The sequence below is a fragment of the Trachurus trachurus genome (genome assembly GCF_905171665.1).
Source record: "Trachurus trachurus genome assembly, chromosome: 22".
In the NCBI taxonomy this organism is placed as follows: domain Eukaryota; kingdom Metazoa; phylum Chordata; class Actinopteri; order Carangiformes; family Carangidae; genus Trachurus; species Trachurus trachurus.
Genome location: NC_139907.1, coordinates 2,650,104 through 2,668,862, shown reverse-complemented (window position 1 = coordinate 2,668,862; position 18,759 = coordinate 2,650,104). Strand labels below are relative to the sequence as shown.

Genomic DNA, 18,759 nt, shown 5'->3' with positions numbered 1-18,759 from the left:
TGAGAAAAGCAAATAAATAAAATAATGAGACAAAAGGTGTTTGTTTGTGTTAATAACGTCCTCGCTCCAAAACACCAGAGAGTCAGAGAGCGGAGAGGAGGAGGAGGAGAAAGAAGAGGAGGAGGAGGAGAGGAGAGGGAAAGAGGAGGAGGAAGTGGGAGGAGGAGGAAGAGGAGGAGGAGGAGGAAGAGGAGGGAAAGAGGAGGAGGAGAAGGAAGAGAGGGAAAGAGGAGGAGTAGTGGGGGGAGGAAGAGGAGGAGGAAGAGTGGGGGAGGAAGAGGAGGAGGAGGAGGGGGCGGAGGAGGAGGGAGGAGGAGGAAGAGGGAGGAGGAGGAGGAGGAGGAGGAAGAGGAGGAGGAAGAGGAGGGAGGAGGAGGAGGAAGGAGGAGGAGGAGGAGGAGGAAGAGGAGGGAGGAGGAAGAGGAGGAGGAAGAGGAAGGAGGAGGAGGAGGAAGAGGGGGAGGAGGAGGAGGAAGAGGAAGAGGAGGGAGGAGGAGGAGGAAGGAGGAGGAAGAGGGAGGAGGAGGAGGAGGAAGAGGAGGAGGAGGAGGATGGGGGAGGAGGAAGAGGAGGAGGAGGAGGGAGGAGGAAGAGGAGGAGGAAGAGGAGGAGGAAGAGGAGGGAGGAGGAGGAGGAAGGAGGAGGAGGAGGAGGAGGAAGAGGAGGGAGGAGGAAGAGGAAGGAGGAGGAGGAGGAAGAGGAAGAGGAGGGAGGAGGAGGAGGAAGAGGAAGAGGAGGGAGGAGGAGGAGGAAGGAGGAGGAAGAGGGAGGAGGAGGAGGAGGAAGAGGAGGAGGAGGAGGATGGGGGAGGAGGAAGAGGAGGAGGAGGAAGAGTGGGGGAGGAAGAGGAGGAGGGAGGGGGAAAAGGAAAGAGGAGGAGGAGGAAGAGGAAGAGGGAGGAGAAGGAGGAGGAGGAAGAGGAAGAGAGGGAAAGAGGAGGGAGGAGGAGGGGGAGGAGGAAGAAGAGGAGGAGGAGGAAGAGTGGGGGAGGAGGAGGAGGAGGAGAGGAGGAGGAAGAGGGAGGAAGAGGAGGAGGGAGGAGGAGGAGGAGGAGGAGGAGGAGGGAGGAGGAAAAGGAAAGAGGAGGGAGGGGGAGGAGGAGGAGGAAGAGGAGGAGGAGGAGGAGGAAGAGGGAGAGGGAGGAGGAAGAGGAGGAGGAGGAGGAGGAGGAAGAGGAGAGGAGGAGGAGGAAGAGGAGGAGGAGGAGGAAGAGGGAGAGGGAGGAGGAAGAGGAGGAGGAGGAGGAAGAGGAGGAGGAGGAAGAGAGAGGAGGAGAGAGGAGGAGGAGGAAGAGGAGGAGGAGGAGGAAGAGGAGAGAGGGAGAACAGGTTAATTGATTAATTCTCTTGGTTTCATTTTCTCTCCTCCTCTTTCTGTCTCTTTCTCCTCCTCCCTTAGTCTTCTTCACCTCCTCTTTGTCCTCCTCCTCTTTTGCTCCGTCTTTACTCTCACGATAGAAACGTCACAACAAACAAACCGGATCAAACTCCTTTAGATTCTTTATCTTCCTTCCTCCTCTTCTTCTTTATCTTCAGTGATGAATTATTTTCACCGACATGAAATCAAACAGAAACAAACTCGATACCTGATGAATGTGTTTTTGGTTCGTGTACGTTTGATTGTGAAACTGTTTCTCAGAAGAAAACACACACACACACACACACACACACACACACACACACACACACACACACACACACACCTTCCTCTCTGAAACTGAGCTGCTGCTTTATTTTGTAATTTCAAAGATATCTCTACTTCCTCTCAAAAGTTTGTTTCTCCAGTTACTTCCTGGTCTGTGGACATCACCAGTCCTGCTGTCCAGTGAATTAAAGGTTTATTTAAAAGTTAAAGTTAGAGCAGGGCGTCCTCTCAATGGTTCAATGTGCTGTACAAAACAAATATTAAAAACAAACAAAACTAACTGTAAACTGTAAAATACAATAAATAAATCAATGTTTCCACAGAAGAAAATATAGTAATTTTACAGATTTTTCCTAAATTGCTACCACCAAATAGCCTACTCCTTTTTTTTAATATACATATTATTAAGCTTTTAAGCCTTTATTGTGACAGGTCAATATTAGGGACAGCAAATCAGGAGAATGAGATAGACAGTGATGACTTGCAGCAAAGACATGGATTTGTATTTAATTGAATAAAGCTTAAAAATACTATATAAATTATACAGTCATTTTTTATTGTATTAAAAATATATTTATTTTGTATTACAAAAATGAGAATTAATGAGAAAAATGAGAAATGAATGTCATTCATTTAAAAAAACATTCAAGCTTTTGTACACATCACATCTTTTAATGAAATTTAGTAAGTTTTTTTTTTACAGTGTAGGTTAATTTTTTATTACAAAATTGATAATGAATGAGAAAAATGAGAAAAAAATCTCATTCAGGCTTTTGTAACACACAATTTAAAAAAAAAAATTAAATTTAGCAGGTTATGTTCTGTAAAATGTTACAATAATTTTACAGTGTAGGATTCAGACAAACTGAATAGATGCTGTTTGAGACTTTGAGGTCTCAGACTGTAAATGAACCTGTAAAACAATTAAGAGAGAGTGTGTGTGTGTGTGTGTGTGTGTGTGTGTGTGTGTGTGTGTGTGTGTGTGTGTGTGTGTGTGTGTGTGTGTGTGTGTGTGTGTGTGTGTGTGTGTGTGTGTGTGTGTGTGTGTGTGTGTGTGTGTGTGTGTGTGTGTGTGTGTGTGAACCATTTAAGAGTTTGATCGTAGGTCGAGATGCGTTCGAGGGGCGTCGTGCAGCTCAGCGCTTTCATCGTCATCGGACACACACAGACTTTCTGATGGTGACGCCTGTAGCGAGGAGGAAATGTATCAAGTCTCCTTAAAGAGGAAAAAAATAAATTAATGTTTCTGTTACTTTTGTTTTGAGGACAAAAAAAACCTGCACTTTATATCTTTTTAAATTACATCCCTTCCTCCACTCTGCCTCTCTGTGCCGTCTCTCCCTCCCTCCCTCTCTTCTTCCTCCTCTTCTCTGTTTCTCTGCCAAACTAACCACAGACTCATAATCACCGCCGCTTCTTCTCACAACAAAGCTAACTGCACATTTCAGCGATCGGGGGGTCCTATTATCGCCCCTCCTCGCCGTCTAATGGGCTGGTTTTTACCTGCCAGAGTTCAGCTAAAGTAGTGTTTCCACACGGGAGGCAGAGTCGCTGCTATACCAACGACTCAATACCTTTTGTACAAACACATACATATGCAAATGAGCAGCGGGGACTCCATGCGGCGCTCGTTCAGCAGCCGCTCCGTGTTCAAAGTTTCTTCTCTCTTGTTTGGACGCTTGTTAAAAAAAAAACGTAGCTGAAGAGCTGAAGATAACAGATATTTGATCCAAAAAAACAATGCCATATGATCCTGAGTGGGTGTAAAGATAAAGATATATATAAAATAAAATAAAATAAAATAAAAAATACAGCAAAGTTTGTGGAGTGAGAGTAGAAACTTTAAGGAAGGATCAGACAGATCACAGCAAAAATAAAAGCTCAACATCAGGAGGAAAGTTGGACATTTATGAATGAGGAATCACAATTATGAGCCAGTAATTTAATGAAACTCTTTCTGTTCATTCTGGGTCGTTGCTGTGAGTTTTATGGTCAATATAAACCTCAGTCACAGGAAAATGTTGATGGGCATCTATGACTCTGTGCTGTTTCAATACCAAGGTGTTGTAATATCATATTATAATATTATAATAAAGTGCGTCTCCATAGTAATCTGCACCATTCACTGTTACTAATGAGTTTATGCAGTAGTAAATAAGTAAGGGATAATGTATAGTTCGGAGGTTGTTATGGAGAAATAAACCCCGACAGGTTGTATGGAACCCCGACGCGAAGCGGAGGGGTTTCATACAACATGAAGGGGTTTATTTCTCCATAACAACCGACCAACTATACATTATCCCGCTTATTACACGGTTTACGAGTGAAATAATTAATTTGAAACATAATTCTGATCAAAATACGACTTTCATTGATTTAAAATTGCATAATTTAGCGAATCTGCAAGACCGGTCACTTCCGCTGTTTTGCCGAGCCTCCTCCCGTTCGTGCATGTGAAGCCTTTGATAATCAATCAGTGGATCGATAGATTACCATACACGTGTTACGGTGTGTGTATTGTGTGTAGTCGTATCTGTCATAAACAAGAGATTAACTTTACTGTTTACGGGGTGCGTTTGTGTCGCGGAGCCGCGGTGCCACCGAGATGAGAGGAGACAGAGAGCTGTGACACACACAGGGTCAGAGGCTCTGATCAGCAGGTCTGGTTTCCAGCCACGATGTGGAAGGAGCCTCCACTCTACTTGTAACAAGTTACAAGTCATTTATCTAACATCGCTATTAGTCCGAAGCTGTTTAATGACGGTAAAAATGAAACACAAGGTAAATATCCTGCATAGTTTCTCTTTTCTGTGCTGCGCTGATCAGAGCGCCGTCCCTAGCAACGGTCTGTTATACTTGACGACGGTCATTATTCAGAAATAACGGACCGCAGAACGCAGCGCTGGACCAATCAGAGAGCAGCATTCAATAGAGCCGTGTAATAAATGACTTTATTCTCTGCACATGACTGAAATAAATGAATAAAAAAGACATATGTTTTACATTGTTAACTTTAACTTTAAAGGGATGGTTCAACATTTTTGGCAAATTGGCCACTTGCCATAATCCCTATAGTTTTAGGAGTAGGTTCATTACATTTAATTGTTGGTGTAAGCTCTATTCTGTTATTATCTCATAGCGTGGTGAATGTGCAGCTCACAACTTGTCCACCAGAGCGTTGTGGAGTTGTTGGATTGTGTATTTGATGAGTTTGATGAGGGAAACCAAGAAATCCCACAATGAGCCTCCGTAGCATAGCTCTGAGCAGCTCACGGCTCTGCTCCGCCGTTCTAAAAAATAGCTTGCACCGACAATTAAAGGTAACGAACCTACTGCTATGACTATAGGGATTATGGCAATGGGCCAATTTGACAAAATGTTGAACTATCCCCTTTAGCTAAGTGTTGCAAAATACGCAAAAAGTTGAAGTGAGGAAGAATCTGTCTTATTAAATATGAAAGAAAAACACATTTTTGCTACTTGATGTGATCAGATATTTACATTCCTCTCATTACAACACAATTTTTCTTTCTTACTAAATCTCATATTCTGCTTTTTTTTTTTTTTTTTTTTTTTGCTTTTTTTCCCCCCCAGAAGTTTCTATTCCCTGTGTTTGTGAGAGAGCGGCTCACGCCTCAGCGCTCTTCGTTAGCCGAGTCAAATTAATAATACGCCGGCCTCAAACTTTACATTCTCTCCAGGATGAAATTGCCTCTTTGTGTTTTTCCCTGGACGCTGCAAAGAAAGAAACACAGCGAGTTAGAGGAGAAGAAGAAGGAGAGGAAGAAGAACGACTCCCTCCTGACTCCACTTGGCTCAAACTGCTGAAACATCAGTAAAAAAAAGATCTAAATGTTAAAGGGATAGTTCAACATTTTGGCAAATTGGCCCATTGCCATAATCCCTACAGTCATAGCAGTAGGTTTGTTACCTTTAATTGTCGGTGCAAGCTATTTTTAGAACGGCGGAGCAGAGCCGTGAGCTGCTCAGAGCTACGCTACGGAGGCTCATTATGGGATTTCTTTGGTTTCCCTCATCAAACTCATCAAATACACAATCCAACAACTCCACAACGCTCTGGTGGACAAGTTGTGACCTGCACATTCACCACGCTATGAGGTAATAACACAACGTTACGAAACTGAGCCGTTTTCGAGGTAAATACAGAGACTGCTTGATGAAAAACTGTCCCTGAAGGCAACACGCATCAGCGGTTTTGCATGAATTTCCCTCTAAAACAACTCTGTCTGGTAACGTTGTGTTATTATCTCATAGCGTGGTGAATGTGCAGCTCACAACTTGTCCACCAGAGCGTTGTGGAGTTGTTGGATTGTGTATTTGATGAGTTTGATGAGGGAAACCAAGAAATCCCATAATGAGCCTCCGTAGCGTAGCTCTGAGCAGCTCACGGCTCTGCTCCGCCGTTCTAAAAATAGCTTGCACCGACAATTAAAGGTAACGAACCTACTGCTATGACTATAGGGATTATGGCAATGGGCCAATTTGCCAAAATGTTGAACTATCCCTTTAAATATGCAAACTTCTTCTTAGAGACACTGGACTTCCTGTTGCTGCTCACGATTTCAAACACACACATTGTATAGCCTATATAAGTATAGATGAGCACTCTTCAGGTGTGTGTGTGTGTGTGTGTGTGTGTGTGTGTGTGTGTGTGTGTGTGTGAACAGAAGCACAAAAACACACACTTGTCTGAATCCAAGTGGGGAATAGTGTCTCTGAGCCGCGTGCTGTGTCGCACTGTGTGATCAACAGGGGTTGGAAAATTACTCTGCAGAGCTTATTATACACACACACACACACACACACACACACACACACACACACACACACACACACACACACACACACACACACACACACACACACACACACACACACACACACACACACACACACACACACACACAGACACACACACACACTTGGGAGCCCGGCCCTTGTTGTTCTCAGTGGTTCCTATTTGAAACAGTGATTGCTCCTCACTAAACACTTCTTTCACTTTCTATTGTGCGCCTTAAATGATGTTTTTGTTTTTTCGGGGCGTGAATCTCGGCTCCGCGGGTCGAAGCTGCAGAATTAGCAGCAGCAGCAGCAGCTGATCTGAGATCTGTTCTGTTTGCACCTGGAAGAAAAGAAAAGAAAAGAAAAGAAAAGAAAAGAAAAGAAAAGAAAAGAAAAAAGAAAACACCGGTTCTACAATTTTCTACAAGAGGTTTGTTCGTCAACAATGGCAAACCTCGTTAACGCAGTGATTACAGCAGCATTAGCAACGTCGAGCTAATTCACAGCTACAATAATAATAATAATAACAGCATTAGCAACCGCGTCTGAATGAAACAATTACATCACAGCTTTTATCACCTCCTGGTTACAGTTTACAGGGAATTATCATCTGAAATAAACACACAGTGAAACAGAACAGGAGACCCTGAAGGCAGCATCACACCTCTGGATCTGCTTTTTCTACTTTAACTCCTCCACTTGTCCAACTATCATCTACTACGAACCTTCTCTGCTTCTTCTGTTAACATGGGGAGACTTTGACTCATGAAAAAAACAAAAAAAAACAGTTTTCTCTTCACAAGAAACAAAAAACTTGAAACAAGAGATTTAGGAGGAAGAAGTCTTTTCTCTTCATTAATGACTGAGTTTCTAGACGACACAGTGATTATTAACGTTGAAGTTCATGAGAATAAAAACAAAGGACGACGGTTCAGGTTCTTAAAGTTCAGGGAGAAACCAAGGGGTCAGTTGTGGGTCTGAGAAGTGAAGTCACTTCCGCGTTCAACAAACTGCAATCCCCTCTTCTTCCTCTGGGGGCTGGTGTCAGAAAGCAGCATTCTCCATAGACCCCCATGTTAAAATCGCCGACTTTACATCCTCAGTAAACATGATCAAAGCCTGGTACCATTACGTTTTTTGGTCTCAACCGATAGTTTCTACCCCCGCACACACTCTGAGGGGGGTGAATTTTTTTTAAACTCTACCGTTTTACTGTTATTAGGTTTGAACAAAGGAAAAAGGGTCTCCCGCACACTGTCAAGTCACTTGCAAAAGACTTTAATAAAACAAACAACGTTTCGGTCCACAGGACCTTTTTCAAGCAGCTTTTTCTCTGCTTGAAAAAGGTCCTGTGGACCGAAACGTTGTTTGTTTTATTAAAGTCTTTTGCAAGTGACTTGACAGTGTGCGGGAGACCCTTTTTTCCTTTGTTCACTCCCTACCTATGCTCCAACGCACCTGTTTTTCAAGATTTTTTAGGTGTGCATCAGCTTCCACACCTTGACTGTTATTAGGTTTAAAGTTCTGGCCAATTAGGGCGCGGAAACGTTGAGTGACAGGTCCGGCGACCGCTGCTTCGAGGCCAGTGGGCGGGTTCTCGGCCGGCTAAATGCCGCACCGCTCCTAATATGGCAAGTAGAATCCAACATGGCGCGGTTCAAACCCCCGTAGTAGCGGCACAAAACAGACTCCCCCAAACCAATGGGTGACGTCACGGTGCTACGTCCATTCTTTATACAGTCCATGGGAGAAACATCTGGTGACGTAACGTAAACAAGACAACAACAACGATGTCATCAACGGCGACAGAGACAGACATGAGTGACATGTTGACCGTCCTCGGGCAGTTTAGGGATGAATACGTGACATCCTCTTTATCGATCCTCACATCTCTGAGGGTAAATGATTAATGGCCATGTTTGTATTGATTGATGTGCTGCTTTGCATGATGGGATATCGACACAACACAACACAACGTCCCAACACACTCACTCACTCACTCACTCACTCACTCACTCACTCACTCCGATGTTTTCATTTGTTCTTCCAGAAAATCCTCTCTGAACACTCTGGACCCGGCTCCTCCAGGAGGAACCAGTCGACCGCCACCACCGCCACCACCGGCTCTCTGCTGCTGGTCGCCGGCGGCAACAGCAGCGATGGAGGCGTTGCCGTGGAGAACCCTCGCTCGGCCCTGTCGCCGCTCACCAACTCTCTGCTGGAGCAGCTGGAGGCGCGGATCAAAGAGCTGAAGTCCTGGCTCAGAGACACCGAGCTGCTCATCTTCAACTCCTGTCTGAGGCACGACAAGGAGGCGCAGGAGCAGCTGGAGAACTTCAAGGTAGGAGGAGGGGGGGGGGAGGAGGAGGAGGAAAGAGGAGGAGGAGGAGAGAGGAGGGAGGGGGGGGGGAGGAGGAGGAGGAGGGGGAGGAAGAGGAAGAGGGGGAAAGAGGAGGGAGAAGGAGGAGGAGGAGGGGGGGTGAAGATGAGGAGGAGGAGAGGTGGAGGAGGAAGAGGGGGAAAGAAGAGGAAGGAAGGAGGAAGAGGGAGGAAGGAGGAAGAGGGAGGAAGAGGAGCAGGAAATAGGAGGAGGAGGAGGAGGAGGAGGGAGGAAGAGAAAGAGGAGGAAGGATGAGGGAGGAGGAGGAAGAAGGAGGATGAAGAGGGGAAAGAGGAGGAGGGAGGAAGAGGAGGAGGAGGATGAGGGAGGAGGAGGAAGAAGGAGGATGAAGAGGGGAAAGAGGAGGAGGAAGAAGGAGGATGAAGAGGGGAAAGAGGAGGAGGGAGGAAGAGGAGGAGGAGGATGAAGAGAAAGGAGGATGAAGATGAGGAGGAAGAGGGAAAAAGAGGAGGAAGAGGAGGGGGAGGAGCAGGAAATAGGAAGAGGAGGAGGAGGAGGAAGAGGAGGAGGAAGATAAGGAGGAAGAGGGGGAAAGAGGAGGGTGAAGGAGGAGGAGGAGAGGTGGAGGAGATGAGAGGGAGTGAGGAAGAGGAAGGGGAGGAGGAGGAGAGGTGGAGGAGATGAGAGGGAGTGAGGAAGAGGAAGGGGAGGAGGAGGAGAGGTGGAGGAGATGAGAGGGAGTGAGGAAGAGGAAGGGGAGGAGGAGGAGGATGGAGGGATAAGGAGGAAGAGGAGAAGGGGGAAGAGTAGGAGGAGGGAGGAGGAAGGAGGATGAAGATGAGGAGGAAGTGGATGGAGAATGTTGATGATGTTGAGCACAAAGATGAGGATGATGAAGGTCAGATCTCAGCTGTAGATCAGTGGTCGTTTATTGATAAGAATCATGTGACTGAAGCTTCAAGTGTCTGAGACGATTCAACAGGAAGTTTTACACTCTGTTGCTGCTGCAGTGTGTGTGTGTGTGTGTGTGTGTGTGTGTGTGTGTGTGCGTGTGTGTGTGTGTGTGTGTGTGTGTGCGTTTGTGTGTGTGTTGTTTAACTTTGTGCAACTAAACTCATCAGCTTGTGTTTCTGTCGTCTGTCTGTCAGTGTGTCGTCTTTATACTATTATGCATTCATTTATTTATGTGTGTGAGTGTTTTTATATGTGTGTGTGTGTCTGTGTATTTAAGTGTGTGTGTGTGTGTGTGTGTGTGTGGTTGTCAGTCACGCGGCGGGGCTAGGCTAATCAGCGCAGCTAGCTGTTCTCTGTGTGACGTAGGCTGATTAATATCCTGTTAGCGTCCCGCCGCTCTTAAGGCTAACTGCTGTTTCCTCCATACATCCATCTCCTGCAGCAGTAACACAATGTATCACTACACACACACACACACACACACACACACACACACACACACACAGATAACATATTTGTTTTTTTTTGTTTTTTAATAAAGCTTAGTGCTGATTGGCCGAAGCTTTGTCACACGTTTGACAGGAACAAAAGTTGGTGAAGAGAAAGTTCATGTGGTGTTTTAACACACCCGCACACACACACACACACACACACACACACACACACACACACACACACACACACACACACACACACAGGTTTGTTCAGTGTGTGTGTGTGTGTGGTTAAGCATGTTAATCTTTTTATTCATCAAATGTGTATTTAGATCAACACAGTGGGAACCATCATAACGTGAACACAACCTCAATCAGGGTTGGACAGGAAGTGCATCTAGAACCCAGTTGTTTTCAAAATAAAAGTGGTTCGAGCAGCGTTTCAGACAAAGACATCATATCAGTGGCAGAATTATAAAGTTAACAACTTTTTATTATCATCTACTGTAAATGTTTCTTTGTGGAGAAGCTGGTGGATGTACGACAGCATTTAGAGTCGTTTTCAGTGGATCTGTGCGTATGCAGATATTTCTGGAAACGATGATGTGTTGAATTGAATTGAATTGAAAACTTTATTGAACAACATTAGACAAGTGTTCAAAAGGATTAAAACACAATAAAGCCCAAAGGCTTATTTCCATTGTGGTCCTATTTGACAGTAGACAACATGCTAACAGAAAACGTGTTCAAAACGAACAAGAAAAAGATCGTTTTGGGTGAAGCTCCGTTTCTGTGTGGACCTTAAGGCCTGAGCATTACAGGAAGTTAAGGTCTGAGATCAGATCGTGGTCGTGTTTGTAGCCTACGTTTGCAGGAGTTTAGTTTGTGTCGTTGTTGTTGGTTTGAGACTCCAGCTTCAGTTTTTCCATCCAGGACTTTTAGTATCGATCAGTGTTTCATCATGAAATCGCTTTTGTTCCAATGTGATGTTTTCATCAATCAGAGAGAGAGGGAGAGGGAGGGAGGGCGAGATGTAAAGTGGTCAGTATTAATATGAAACACACACACACACACATACACACACATGCTGCCTAAATGATGAAACTGTATAGAAAGGAGAGACTTTATCTGGAGAAAGTGAGTGGAGTCTCTCTCTCTCTCTCACTTTTGATCCTTGTCACAGCTCTCAGTGGGAAGCCATTGATTTCTGGCAGAAAGAGGCTGCGAGCTTCTGGAGAAATGAAGATTGGAAATATTGATAGCAGTCATTTGTATGGAGAGAGAGAGAGGGGGAGCGAGGCTAAATGGAGAGAGAGGGGGGGGAGGAGGGGGTGCGCTCCATTTTAAGAGAAGTCGACTCCATTTCAGTCGTCATTTGTCTGTTTTTTTGGCATTTGGACTCGTAAATGGGTTCGATCTCCGCGCTGCAGCTTATTACTGTACGGCTGTATGAGAAAGCAGCGGGGGTCGGCAGAGGTCGCCGAGGCCATGCACACACTCACACACACACACACACTCACACACACACACACATACACACACATTTAGCTGTAAAAACTAGCTACAAATGTACAGACACACGACCAGCACTCACTTTTACACACTCACATTCACAAACGTGTTAAAGCAGCAACAACAACAACAAACTTTTCATGAGTGTTGTGCACTTTTATTTTAGATGGATAGATGGATGTCGCCATCATCGTCCAATCAAAACTCATGCTAAACTGTTCATAGGAACCTGTCAGTGGTTCATTTCACTTTGCGGAGAAGAAGTCGTCGTTTGGGTGCGACTTCCTTTTCCTTGAAAACTGGGTAACGGGTAAACGCCATGACGACAGAGAAACTGCATCAAAGACGCTCAACTACAAGTATCCGTGTCCCGTGGGTTTCTCCGTGACTCCGCCCCCTTTAGGAGACCAACAGACCGTGACTCCGCCCACTTTAGGAGACCGGCAGACAATGACTCCGCCCCCTTTAGGAGACCAACACACCGTGACTCCGCCCTCTTTAGGAGACCAGCAGACCATGACTCCGCCCTCTTTAGGAGACCAGCAGACAATGACTCCGCCCCCTTAGGAGACCAGCAGACCGTGACTCCGCCCCCTTTAGGAGACCAGCAGCCCATGACTCCGCCCCCTTTAGGAGACCAGAAGACCGTGACTCCGCCCACTTTAGGAGACCAGCAGACCGTGACTCCGCCCCTTTTAGGAGACCAACAGACCGTGACTCCGCCCCCTTTAGGAGACCAGCAGACCGTGACTCCGCCCCTTTTAGGAGACCAGCAGACAAAGACTCCGCCCCTTTTAAGAGACCAGCAGACCGTGACTCTGCCCCCTTTAGGAGACCAGCAGACCGTGACTCCGCCCCTTTTAGGAGACCAGCAGACCGTGACTCCGCCCCCTTTAGGAGACCAGCAGCAGCAGCAGGTCTTGAGTCTATTGACTCCAATGGGAGAAGTGAACATGAGCTCAGATTATGGTTGATTCCCTCCCTCCATAGTCACTGAGGTAAAATATTGGACACAGTTTTCGCAAGACACATCTCTTCTGAACATTTTAACATGAAAATGGACAAATTTAACACGGACAAATCAGGACAAATGAACTTTGTTCCAGTCCTGTCTTCACATCAACATCAACAAACGTTTGTGAACGCCCGCACTAACTAATTTTAAATTAGATATTCCATGTTATCATAAGAAAATATAAACAGCTCACTTTCCTCTAGCGACAACTTTTATAAATCCATACACACGTTCACAACACGAGGTGGGGGGACAAGTGACCACGCCCACTTTAGGAGACAGGAAGTGTAACCTGTGCAGCCATGTTTCTGTCTTCACTTCCTCTCAGTCTGTTCCCTCTTATTCACACCATATTTCTCTTTTCTTTTTTTTTATACTTCTATCTGCTCCCCACCCCTCCTCCCTCCTTTCCTCTCTCCCTCCGTCCTTCTCCCCCTCTCTCCCCCCCTCCCCCACCACCTGTCTGTCTGCAACCTGCCTCTTAATTGAATTAGCGCTCCTTTAAGATACGGCGTCTGGGGCCAGACGTTTTTCTCCAGCAGGCCCCGGGCCTCCGATGACTCTCTATTGTAGTGGAGGACGCTCTGGGGGCCGGACACACCGAGAATTAATAGACTGAGCTCACACACACACACACACACACACACACACACACACACACACACACACACACACACACACACACACACACACACACACACACACAGACACACAGATACAGACAGTAGAGACAGGTACAAACACACACCTGCTCAGATACAGAGGATGAGAGTGAAGCTCATACACACACATGGATGGATAGATAGATAGATAGATAGATAGATAGATAGATAGATAGATAGATAGATAGATAGATAGATAGATAGATAGATAGATAGATAGATAGATAGATAGATAGATAGATAGATAGATAGATAGATAGATAGATAGAAGAAAGAAAGACGTAATAAGACAGAGACAGGGTAGAAAGAAAGAAATATAGAAAGAGAGAAAGAAAGAAGTAAAAAGACAGAGAAAGGGGATAGAAAGAAACAAACAAAGCAAGAAAAAGACAGAGAGAGGCGTAGATAGAAAGAAGTAAAAAGACAGAGAAAGAAAGAAAGAAAGAATACAGAGAGAAAGAAAGAGAAAAATAAGGAAATGATAGATAGAGGATGGATGGATGGAACGATAGATAGATAGATAGTTCTGTTAAAAAATAGAGGTGACACTGATGTTTGTCTTTCATTTGTTCTTCCTTTCTCTCCTTCTTCTTTTTTTCTTTCTGTCCTAATGTGTTTTTGACGGACTCACGCTGTTTCGGAGGCAGCGTCTGAAAACACACACAAACACACACACACACACACACACACACACACACACACACACACACACACACACACACACACACACACACAGATGTTAGCATAGATTGTGGCTATCAGTGTTTAGCTCCTCTGAAGTGAAGCTGCCCTCCTCCGTCTCCTTATCCGTCCCTCCATCTTTCTCTCTCTTTGCTCTCTCTGTTTCCTCCTTTCTCTCCCTTGTTCCTTGTATCTGTCCGTCTTGTTCTCTCTATCCAACCCCCCCCTCCCCCTCCATCCATCCCTCCTCCTCCCCCTCTCTTTCCTGTTATCTGTCTGCCCGCTCCCTCTCTCCCCTGCTGCTGACAGTAGATGAACCTGCCCTCCCCTACTGTTAGTTACCCCCCCACACCCCTCCAATCATGCCCTTTGCCCCCTCGGCCCTCCTCATCATTTCTAACACATGACCCCCTCCCCATACCTCCTCTTCCTCCTCCTCCTCCTCCTCTTCCTCCTCAGTCGTTTCTATTTCCAGCTCCTTCTTCCTCCATCGTCTCTTCAGCACCATCCTTTTTTCTTTTCTTTTTTTTAACTCCAATCTTTATTGAAATTCATCATCAATGACAAACAAATAACATTGAATTGAACATGGGGTACATATCACTGCAAAAACTCAATGTCTTAGCAAGAATATTTGTCTTATTTCTAGTCAAAATGTCATTTCTAGTCAAAGCAAATCTCATTCTACTTAAAATAAGACTCATCACATTAAAAAGCAGCTTGTTTTTAGACACTTTTTACTTCTTTCAAGCAGATTTTCACTTGAAATAAGTAGAAAAATCTGACAGTGGATCAAGTTTCTCTTCCTCATTACAAGCACAAAAAACTTTTTTCACTGGCAGATTTTTCTACTTATTTCAAGTGAAAATTAGTTTGAAACAAATGAAAATTATCTAAAAACAAGTAAATTTTTAGGTGATGAGTCTTATTTTAAGTGGAAAGAGATTAGTTTTGACTAGAAATGAGACATTTTGACGAGAAATAAGACAAATATTCTAGAGGATTTAAAGGCTTTGTGGTAAAATTAAATAAATAAAAGTGATAAATAAATAATTTAAAAAATCACAATGCAAAAAAAACATACATAAGCATCCAGAGCATGGGGTACAAAACACTTACTTCACAGAGAGGATTTAAAGGTTTTGTAGAGAGTCACAGTCGCATGGCTTTCTTGTTCGTCAGTCCTGTTAGTTTTTCAAAGTACATCCTCATTTCATTTTTAAATTGGTGGATATTGGGTTTCTTCAGCACCATCCTGTTCCTTCTCTTCTACTTCTTCGTCATGACTCCTTCGTGACCTCGCCTACTTCCTGCTGCTCTCTCCACCCCCCCCCCCCCCCCCCCCCACCACCACCTAAAGGCACGACCTTAATCTGACTTCAATCGATCGATCAGACGCAGGTGTTTTTTTATGATCAATAACTCAACAGGAGAAACAGAAACACGGCAAAGTCACTGAATCAAACTTCAGGCTTCAGAAACAATCAGATATTTAAAGTCTGGAGGTTTTTAACCTGCAGATGAAACCATAACAAACACACCGGATGATTAAAACCTGTAGAAACAAAAATAAAACAGTTTTACTTACAAAAACCATCTGCAAACACAAGATGTCTCCTGCAGCTCTGAGTTTATATTTCTCTCATAACTTCACTTCCACACATACGACGACTAAAATCCTTCATCTGGTTAAAATGTACAGTAGAAAACATCACAGTGTAAAAGGTAAATATTAAAAATGTGACTTAAAAACTTAGTTAAAGTCCATTTTGAACACTGTCACACGACAAAATGCCATGTGATCTAAATTGCAGTTGCAGTTTGTTTGTTTGTTTTATAATTGATTCCTCACTTAGCACTTTTCTTTTCTTTTCTTTTTTAGTATTTCTAGTGTCTATTTCTCTATTTATTCTGGTTGGTTTTAGGTCAGTTTTATTCGTCTCAGCGATTTCAACGACATTTCGTTCTCTCTACACTAGTAACCGAATGGCAATAAAGGACTTTCTACCTCGTTCACAGTGAAACTTAAAGGCTCAGACTGACCAGGCCTGGTGTCAGCCTGTTGTTATAGGGACTAAGTGATGGACCAGTCATATACAGTAATAATATAATATATTAGGATATCTCCTCTCAGGTTGCAGTGGTTTGACCCCTCGGGGCCTCCGTAGCTCTGCCATCCTCCTGAAGCCTCTGATGCTGTTGGTGTGTGTGTGTGTGTGTGTGTGTGTGTGTGTGTGTGTGTGTGTGTGTGTGTGTGTGTGTGTGTGTGTGTGTGTGTGTGTGTGTGTGTGTGTGTGTGTGTGTGTGTGTGTGTGTGTGTGTGTGTGTGTGTAGCACAGTGTGACCTCTGTGACCTCTGTGTGATGACGCTCTGTTGCGTCTCTCAGGCAGCTGATAGAAGGCGACAGCGCAGCTCTGATATCGATACCTGCTGCATGATGAGGATTAAAGATCCAACGACTCCCCGCCAACTACACAGGCTGCTGCGTGTGTGTGTGTGTGTGTGTGAGCGGCTTTTGATAATGCTCATCTGTGTGTGTGTGTGTGTGTGTGTGTGTGTTTTGCTTGTAGCTCTGTTTGTGCTTATTTGTTGCATTGCTTGTTTGTGTGTGTGTGTGTGTGTGTGTGAGTGCGATGATGGTCGGTGTTTTGAAGAGGTGTTTTCTCGTTAAGAGTTGCTCGTTAGGGGTTGAAGGCGAGTAAACAGGTGAGGCGTTGCCCCGGTAACGGAGCCAACAAACAGATCAGACTTTGATCTTCATCTGCTCGGGAGGAGAAGAAAACACTCGGCTCTTTCATCTGCTGAAGGAGACGGAGACGGACCGAGAGATAGAGAGAGAGATGACAATCAAATAGAAGAGAGGAGAAAATACGAGAAAGAGAGATGCACTTTACACGTTTTCATCTTTTAATCAGAAATTTAAATTCGACAATGTTTCAGTTTCAAATCATGAAGGCGACACGGCTTCGTATGCAACTGGTGTAGCTCACCTGTCCAGCTTCCACTAGTCCAGATGTTTTTTATTTAATGAAGTTTTTCTTATTGTTTCCTGGACACAGCTGCAGTTTTCCAGGTGTGATAGATAGATAGATAGATAGATAGATAGATAGATAGATAGATAGATAGATAGATAGATAGATAGATAGATAGATAGATAGATAGATAGATAGATAGATAGATAGATAGATAGATAGATAGATAGATAGATAGATAGATAGATAGATAGATAGATAGATAGATATAGAGGGGTAGAAAGAAAGAAGTAAAAAGACAGAGATAAGGGGTAGAGAGAAAGAAAGAAAGACGTAATAAGACAGAGAGGCGGGGTAGATAGAAAGAAATACAGAAAGAGAGAAAGAAAGAAGTGAAAAGACAGAGAAGGGGGAAAGAAAGAAAGAAAGAAAGAAAGAAAGAAAGAAAGAAAGAAAGAAAGAAAGAAAGAAAGAAAGAAAGAAAGAAAGAAAATGACAGAGATAAGGGGTAGAGAGAAAGAAAGAAAGACGTATTAAGACAGAGAGACGGGATAGAAAGAAAGAAATACAGAAAGAAAGAAGTAAAAAGACAGAGAAAGAAAGAAAGAAAAATAAGGAGATAGATAGATAGATAGATAGATAGATAGATAGATAGATAGATAGATAGATAGATAGATAGATAGATAGATAGATAGATAGATAGATAGATAGATAGATAGATAGATAGATAGATAGATAGATAGCAGCTTCCACGAGTCCAGATGTTTTTTATTTTAATGAAGTTTTTCTTATTGTTTCCTGGACACAGCTGCAGTTTTCCAGGTGCTATCACATCCAGATGTTGGACTGACAACCGGGCTTCACCTCTGGTCCATCTGTGATGCTCCTGTTTGATCCAAAGATTAAGAAACATAATAATAAATCACTGAGAGAAAGAAAAGAAAAAGAGATGGAGACAAAAGAGAATCCACTTAAATCTGCAGGGAGAAGACAAAACAAGAGACAGAAACAAGATGGTGAAAGATGGAGAGACTGTATAAAGTGAGACGGAGAAAAGGAAGAAAGAGGGTAAAAAAAAAAAGAGACGGATGAGAGGAAGGGTTGAAAAGACGAATATGCAGAGAGACGGAGGGAGATGGGGTTTTATTGATAGCAGCGTTTTAACTGGCGGCGGCGGCGGCGGCGGCTGCATTAGTGAGAACAGTAAATGCTTTCACTCACACAGACTTCATATATCCTCCATCTGTTTACTGCTGCTGAATATTTTAAGAGTGAAGCTTTCATCCCTAAAATGTCGCCCGCAAAAAGGGACTTCGCCTAATAACTTACAATAATCAATAAGACCTAATGATGTCAGCGGTAATCCATTTTGACTTTCACATGAAGGCCGCGCTCCGCTCTGTTCCTATATACTACGTCTTAGCTGGGATGTTGTTTCACATGTTTGTATTAAAGCTCCATACAGTATAAAGGTAGATGTTTGTGTTAAAGCTCCATACAGTATAAAGGTAGATGTTTGTATTAAAGCTCCATACAGTATAAAAGTAGATGTTTGTATTAAAGCTCCATACGGTATAAAGGTAGATGTTTGTGTTAAAGCTCCATACGGTATAAAGGTGGATGTTTGTATTAAAGCTCCATACAGTATAAAGGTAGATGTTTGTGTTAAAGCTCCATACAGTATAAAGGTAGATGTTTGTGTTAAAGCTCCATACGGTATAAAGGTAGATGTTTGTGTTA

General features: G+C 43.9%; 1 protein-coding gene across 1 annotated transcript in view; it reads left to right on the top strand.

Moving 5' to 3' along the window:
- Positions 1-18,759, top strand: part of akap6 (A kinase (PRKA) anchor protein 6) — a gene marked incomplete at both ends in the record, with an annotated part of 204,851 nt that overhangs the window by 149,341 nt on the left and 36,751 nt on the right. The window contains one exon of the mRNA XM_083998470.1: positions 8,498-8,788. Coding sequence (XP_083854596.1) covers positions 8,498-8,788 — 291 coding nt within the window. The remainder of the gene's footprint in view (positions 1-8,497; positions 8,789-18,759) is intronic.